General features: G+C 42.9%; 1 protein-coding gene across 2 annotated transcripts; it reads right to left on the bottom strand.

Annotated features, from left to right (window-relative positions):
- Window positions 1–2,654: 2,654 nt before the first annotated feature.
- Window positions 2,655–6,785, bottom strand: si:ch211-244c8.4 (APC membrane recruitment protein 2). Of its 2 annotated transcripts, none has more exons than XM_034890401.1 (2): window positions 4,441–6,785; window positions 2,655–4,398 (listed from the first exon to the last, which is right to left on the bottom strand). In XM_034890401.1, exons 1-2 carry the CDS (start codon window positions 6,501–6,503, stop codon window positions 3,510–3,512), a joined length of 2,952 nt encoding a protein of 983 aa, XP_034746292.1. In that variant the 5' UTR covers window positions 6,504–6,785; the 3' UTR covers window positions 2,655–3,509. The 2 variants fall into 2 exon arrangements, with proteins under 2 accessions (XP_034746292.1, XP_034746293.1); XM_034890402.1 differs by having other exon boundaries at window positions 4,525–6,785.
- Between the last annotated feature and the right edge of the window lie 703 nt (window positions 6,786–7,488).

Here is a 7,488-nt window from a genome sequence, read left to right as displayed (position 1 = left end):
ATATATTGTATTTTAGTACATTTAATATTTAATATGTGTATGTGTAAGAACCATGGTCATTTTAGTTGACTCTATACTACAGTTTTTTTATATAACTGACATCATGTCATGTTTCAATATGGATAAGAATAAATCATTTTGACTATGAATCATAATTGTGAAATGTCACAAATAAAATGTTACTTTTTGTTTTGCATGTGAACATTATGTTTCACGGGCCGTAACAACCTGATCATGTTGAACAGTGAAGATACCATGTTTTACACTGTTATGTAGCCTAATGTATCATCATGAATATTTATATTTTTATTGTATAGGGTTGCACAATGCCCCTGTATTGAAGCTTAACTAGATCCTTAAACATCTTAAAGGACTTTTCCTTTTTATTTGTCTAATAATAGCTATGACAAGAACCACACTGTTATCCTAAACTAGTTGACTTTACTAGAAATCAATGCAGTAAATCAAGTTTATATAAGTAGTCACTACTAAAAACCATTAGTAAATACTTAGTCTTTTACTCTTCCTTATTCTACTCATCATAAATGCAGAAAGAGATTAAACTTCTAAATATGTTTGTTTCCTTATAACAGTGTAATTTCAAGAACAATGTACTCAATACATTAGCTCTAATAAAACAAAAAGGCTGACAATGCATAGATTGTGATTTCCAACGAGCTCTGCTTGGATCTGTGTGAGTGAGTGCCTTCTCTCTGCAGGGACCCCATCAGCCGCCCCCCGGGGCTCAGTCATGGTGAAACAACAAATGTAGATAAACATGAACACTAAATCAACCATACAAAACCAAAATTAACATAAATGCAGACCCGAAACATTAACAGAACATTGTTAAAACACACTTTAACTAGGACAGAAACCTAACCGAAAAATATGTACGCATCCACAAACAGAAAATCCAGCATTGTTGATTTTCTTTTAACGTGGTTGTCTCAGGTTAGTATAAAAACAAAGTTTACAAGCACATTGATGATTTATTTAAAATATGTCTCAAAATTGTGAAACATAATGATTATCCAATAATATTAATATAATTTCATAATTCTATTTAAAATTGTGTAAGAAGTAATACCTAGTCATTAGCATGTACTGTATACTGTGAGTGTGCTCATTAAGGCACTCATGTTTTTGAACTCCTCCTTCCGACACTTGCAGCCTTTCATTGGTTGACCTAGTGGGGTTGGCATGGAAACACAGAATAAGGCATGCTAAATTAGGTTCTAACGAAGGAACATCGTCTCCAAAGGCAGAAGCAGACACAAACACATGCAGAAAGTCACAGTAGCGTCAGGGCATTGTAGGTGCTGTAAGTTGTGTAACATATTTGGGGCAAGGAGTCTGGCATTAAAGACAGCCACACAACCCATGAACAGCCACTCTAAGACAGCTTTTGCAATATTGTTCAAATTCTTATTCCAACATGTCCCCTGGTTGTACTTCACTCAAAGCTGTATAAGCACAAAAAGACTGCCGGGAAATCATGTGAATGGATGTTGACAAAAGGTAGTATTCACTAAGTTTCAAGCATTTTCAGATTCAGATTCCTCTTTAAACTCCAGTATATGTCATGACATGTTAACATAATCTATAATGAAGAGAATAATATAATGTATCACATTGTGTCACAATGTAAGTCCTCATAACCAACCTGATAGCTGCTCTAAAAGCCGTGATTATGAATCCTCATGCTGTTAAAGACAATTTTTAAATGTTTAAATCCCAAACTGCAGGTGTTATGAACAGGAAAATACTGTGTTGTGTCAGAGCCTCAGGGGGGTCTTGTTCTTTTCTCAGGGAGATGGTTATAACCTCTGTGGTCTGTGTCAGCACCTGATGGGGTGACATCCTCGTGTTTTTGATGATGGTCTTCTCTACTCAGCTTGTAGCCCCTGGCTTCCTGCAGCACACAGAGTTTTTTTTTGTTTCACCTCCGCACTGCTTTTACTGTCCTTCACGCCTTATTCCTAACACCAGACTTCTCTTAACATTACCCCATGACTTAGATCAGCTTCCCATCTTTGGCATGTAGTTTTATTCTCAGCCCTAGTAGCAGTTAGAGTTGCTTTTTAACGTGTTTTCCCTACATTTTCTGTCTTTGCAGAACAATATGGTCTTTTTTGATGCACTACAGCCTTTTCTGTAGAGTAGCTCCCTGCATTTTGTTATTTTCTACAATTATATCAATTACCCACTCAGGCATTATGTAGCACATCCATCTGGTGCATTTTTACACTAAGAATAGCCATGACACACATTCCCAAACCCCTTTCCTGATAATAAGGCATGTTAAGCGTTTACCCTGATTGGCCGGGCTCTGCTGACATTCATATGCTCGCTTTTCAGGTCAGTGAGCTCGAGTGTGGGTGATGTTGGAATGAGGACACTCAGAGCTGTAGTAAGATTGTGCGACACTGTGGAAATTTGCCGCGAGAATATAAAATGTTTGTCGTATCTCTTTACTCTGATCTGTAAATTTAATGTAATTTCCATTCACATTGAATGAACTCAACAGAATATGTATTCCTGTTTCACAGATTGCCAGTAAATCATTGTATATGTGCCTCCATTACTTATCTGTCTTCAAACTGCCACAATATTGAAAACATGCAGGATATGATTCACACCTTAAACAGTTCTCATCTTGCAAAGTACTCATGTTTTATTGATTACATAGGAAACAGAACAACATAGATGAGATGATACACAGAGATATTGTTCTCATCTGAGTATAAGTGGGATAAGGATAAGGATGTGCCAGTGTATGAGAGATTTCTCAGCATCCTCTCGCTCAAACATCCACAGTGCCATTCATAATGGCTGCTGTCCACTGTCCTTTTCATTGAAAGGCGTGATTTCCATTCCTCCCTCAAACTCAGTCTCTCACAGAGTTCACAGTAAGATCTGATCATGTTACATATGGGCAGGGCGACACATGTAATTGCACATTTTCTGCTACATAGATCCAGAGATAGGTGCGGAATGTAAATTTGGTTGTTGCATTAATTTATAGAGCTCCTGATGTTCTTCTTCAGACATAAATAAAAACAGGTTATCATCAAACAGACTTGCTGAAAAGAAAGACAAAAAGATTTAAAGGTTCCTAAAAAAAGTGGGAGTAACAAAAGTTAAAAGTACTGTAGAAAAGTCCATCTGAAAAGCACCCTTTAAAAAGGCACTCGCCCATGTGTGACTGTGTTCCCAGAAGACCTTTTATCTTGCTTATCCTTAGTCCCCGATGCTGCTGTGTGTTCAGGTGTGACCCTCAACCTTTCCTGAGTGCATGTCCAGTTGGCTCAGCACCAAAGAGCGAGACTTGTTGTTAGGCTCCCTGCGGAGATGTTTTGTGCTTGAGTGCTGTTGGCCTCCTCGACTCTGTTACTGTTGCTTATGTTGTAGCCAGGACTTACAGTCTAGAAATATGAAAAAAGGATGGTTGTGTAGTTATATTAGGAAATAAGTTGCAGTCAAAGCCATAATCTGTGTTGTTTGTATTATTTTCTCATCTGGGTGCTGCCACCAGCAGCTGCTGGTTTGTTACCAGCCCTGCGGACAGGAACCTTGGACACAGGGATCTTGGTACGAGAGGGTTCTTTAGCTTGAGGTGTTAGGGAGGCAGTGTGAGACTGCGTGCCGTGCTTCACAGGGATCTTTGAGTCACGCGGTAAACTGGTGAGGACTTTAGGCTGGGGAAGCTGCTGACTCTCCTCCTGGGTGTGTCTTGAGGTGGGCACATACGCCTCAACATCACTGATTTTATCTTTGTTCCCTGCATCATGTGAGTTGAAACGGGGCCTCTCTTCTTCTCGCACAGGAGTAGGTGGGTCCCTGCATGCTTCATCGTCAACATGTTGACTGTCCCGCACAGGTAACTTGCCTGCTTTGCCCCCTCCTACTACAGGTATTTTGCTTAGTCCTGATGCCTTTGCTTGTGGTATCTTCCTTTCTCTGGAGGGACCCTGGAGGTTCTTTTGTGACTCATTATGCAGTGCCTCTGTTTTGCATGGTACCGCCTGGGCCCCCTGGGCACTATTTGGACTGGTCAGTTGCCCATCGACTGATGCCTGTCCAGTTAATCTCATCTTAGCAGAGGCTGGGGCCTCACTCTGACAAGGTGAAGGGGTAGAAGGAAAAGCGCCAGGGCCAGGGGTTGATGGAGGAAGGGCTTTAGATACAGAATCTGGGATATGAACAGGGGCAGGAAGTTCAGTAGATGGAGAAACTGGGATACAAGTAGGGGCAGTTTGGGCTTTGAATTGGGAAATTTGAATTTGCGCCGGAGCTGGCAAATCTTTAGACACAGAAATTGGAATCTGAGCAGGGACTGGAGGGGGTTTTGATACAGACATTGGGATCTGAGCAGGGACAGGAGGGGCTTTAGATTGAGAAACCTGCAACTGAGCAGGGGCAGGTGGGTCTTTAGGTACAGAAATTGGGATCTGAACAGGGACAGGAGGGGCTTTAGATTGAGAAACCTGCAACTGAGCAGGGGCTGGTGGGTCTTTAGGTACAGAAATTGGGATTTGAGCAGGAATTGGAGGGGCTTTAGATTGAGAGACTTGGATCTGACCCGGAGGAGGAGGTGTTGTGGATGCTGTAGAAACAACAGCATGAGTTGTAGGAGTTGGGGTTGATGGGGGAGCAGGGGGCATCTTATCTAATGAGAATGTCGCAGGTGTGGGTTTAGTTTTGGGAGGAATCTTATCTAAGGAAGTTGAAGATGGAGTTAGGAGAGAGTTAGCGGTACTGGGTTGGGTTCTAGTACTGAAAGTAGGGGGAGAGTAAGGATAAATGTTTGATGGGTTAGTAACCGCACAGGTTGGTGAGACTATCACTGGGGCTTTAGATTCTCCTGCAGCTGAGCTTAGGGAAAGTTTGTAGGAAGTGGAAGTTTGCAGGTTCAAACTGCTAGCTGAATCCAATTTAGCAGGTGATGGTTGGGTGAAAGGAATAGGGGTGGGAGGGCTATGGGTTACTGGTGGAGGTTTAGCTGACACAGGAGTTGAAGTGGTTACAGAGATAGGTTTACTTACCGAAGCAATCATTTGAGGAGGTGCTGCAATCTCTGAAGCCAATTTGCTAGCCTTACAGGTAAGAGTTGGGCTAATTGAGGGAGCTTTGACTACAGTGGCCTTGGTTATTGGTGGGGCTGCGGTAGTAGTGGAGGTGGAGCTCAGCTCAGATTTAATTGTCATAGAAGGGGGAGACATTATTGGAGCCGAAAGGCTTGTTAAAGTTATAGGGGTTGTTGAGGGTTTTGTTGCAATGGGCGTAGGAGTCAATTTAATTTTAATGCTAGCAGAAGGCTCAGAGGCTGGAGTAGAGTCCGAACTCAATTTGACTGAGTGAGTAGTCAAAGTGGAAGATTTGGTCAACGTCGTAATGATAGAGCTGGGCTTGGCAATGGGAGAAGAAGTTGAACTTGTTTTTGTCAGAGGAGTAAAGGATTGGGAGGAGGATGTTGTGGGGACGGCTGCAGATGATTGTTTGGCTGTAGCAGAGGTGCTGACAGAGACAGACGTCAGTGGAGTTGAGATTGTAGGTTTAGAGAAGAGAGATGTGGATGGTGCCGTGACTTCCGTCACCAAGGCACCGATGGGACTGCTCGCTTTGCCCCACTCTGCCTCCACATCAGCCATGATGTCGCCACCCCCTGAGATTGAGTCAAAGGTCAGGAGAGAGGAGATGTCTGCCAGCAAGCAGCTCAGACTGTTATCACCGGGTACCAAGGGTGGTTCAGAGATGGGATAAGGCGGCACATGCTCATTAGTTCTACTCACATTGCTTGCCGTCACCTGGGGAGTTATGGTCTCTGATGGGGATGTGGCTGCACTGTCTTGTGTTGTTAAGCTCTTCTTAGGATCCCAGCTCCCAGTCTCAGGGCTGTCCAAAGAGCGAGGCTGGGATTTAGGGGTAAGGGTGAGGTCCTCATTGATGATTTCTACACTGATGGTGCGGGAGGACATGAGAAGAGGGCTCGGAGGGGCTGCCTCCTTCTCTTTATCTCTTGATCGGAACATTACATTGTCAAAGAGACCCTTAAGCCCACGACGATGCCGACCCACTGGCTGGGACACGGTGTGGACTCTGCGGTCCCCCACTCCTCTCCGGCCACCCCTCAGCAACGACAGGAAGCTGAGAGACCTGGCTGAGCTGGCAGAAGAAATGGAGGCGCGGGCAGGGGCAGCAGCCTGAGTGCCATCTTCACCGAGCGGCTCCTCCTCTGCCTGCTCCGTCTCTCCTTGACTCACCTCCTGTCCCTTTTCCCTGTTCAACTCCTGCTCTGAAGCTCCTGCAGTGGTCTCAGATAATCCATCTATGGTAGTGCTGCTAATAACAGGTGACTTGTTGTTTCCATCACCTTTGCTTCGAATAGAAAATATGTTACCTGGCTTGCGTTTGCCAAATAGCTTGAATCCTTTTCTAATTTTTCCACTCGACTGGGATTCACAAGGCGGGGGGTCCATGTTCTCCGTTTGTACATCCATCTTCTCTGTGTGTCCCCCTTTCTCTGTATCCTCCAGTCACTTGCAGTTATTATTCCCCTGCCAGTGGAGTGCGTATTTATATCCAGACCTTATCTCTATATCCGTCTGTAGCCGTGCTTTACCTCGTTTTTACTCAGTGCGTTTCTTTAATGGCTGTCTGTATCCCTCCCTCTGTCTATCTTTCCCATCCAGCCCTTTCTCCTCTATTTCTCCATTGAAAGCCCCTCCCCTTTGCCTCATTTTTGTCTGGCTGCTCTCCCTGGTTGCCATAGCAACTGAGGAGCTAAGCAGCTTTCGTCAGCAATGCAGAGCCAGGGGCTGTCATCAACCCACCCTGAACACAGCTTTCCCTTCCTCTCTGTCTGATGACTATGTTTACATAACAGCACAGACAAATACTCCATTAATAGAGCCAATTTTTTTATTCCAAAATGTTCTGCCTTTATATATAAAATATTATCCAGATTAATGCAATGTACCTCTACATGCAGCCCAGTAATCTTTTTATCGAACATATTTGCTTTTATTCTAAATAAACTGATCTTTTTCACATCAAGTGTGTCACAGCAACCTACATTAACTCACCCCAGTCTGCTAAAAAATAAATTAAATGTAGAAAAAATGTAATTTTACAAAGAGTCACTGCAGTAAAGTACAACCTTTTATCACATCCAAGTTTGTTAGGTAATTAGCATATTGACCTACATTTTGCTCTTTCATTCTGTCCACTATGCTGCACATTGTTTCGAAATGCATAATTACACCTATTAGAAAAACAAATGTAATGCTTCTTGTGAAGATCAATGAAGTCCATTTAACTGTTGACGTATCTATTATTAAATCAAATTAAAGGGATCAATGTTGTGAGAGGACTTGACCTTTTAGAAACCTTAACAGAGTCCTGAAGAAAAACAAGCCATTGACAATGATTATGTAATTGTAATTGAATGGTAGTGTTAATATGATCTCTCTTATTGTCTGGTTT

The sequence above is a fragment of the Etheostoma cragini genome, chromosome 13 (assembly GCF_013103735.1).
Source record: "Etheostoma cragini isolate CJK2018 chromosome 13, CSU_Ecrag_1.0, whole genome shotgun sequence".
In the NCBI taxonomy this organism is placed as follows: domain Eukaryota; kingdom Metazoa; phylum Chordata; class Actinopteri; order Perciformes; family Percidae; genus Etheostoma; species Etheostoma cragini.
Note: the sequence above shows the minus strand (reverse complement) of the source record. Positions and strands in the feature narration are given on the sequence as shown.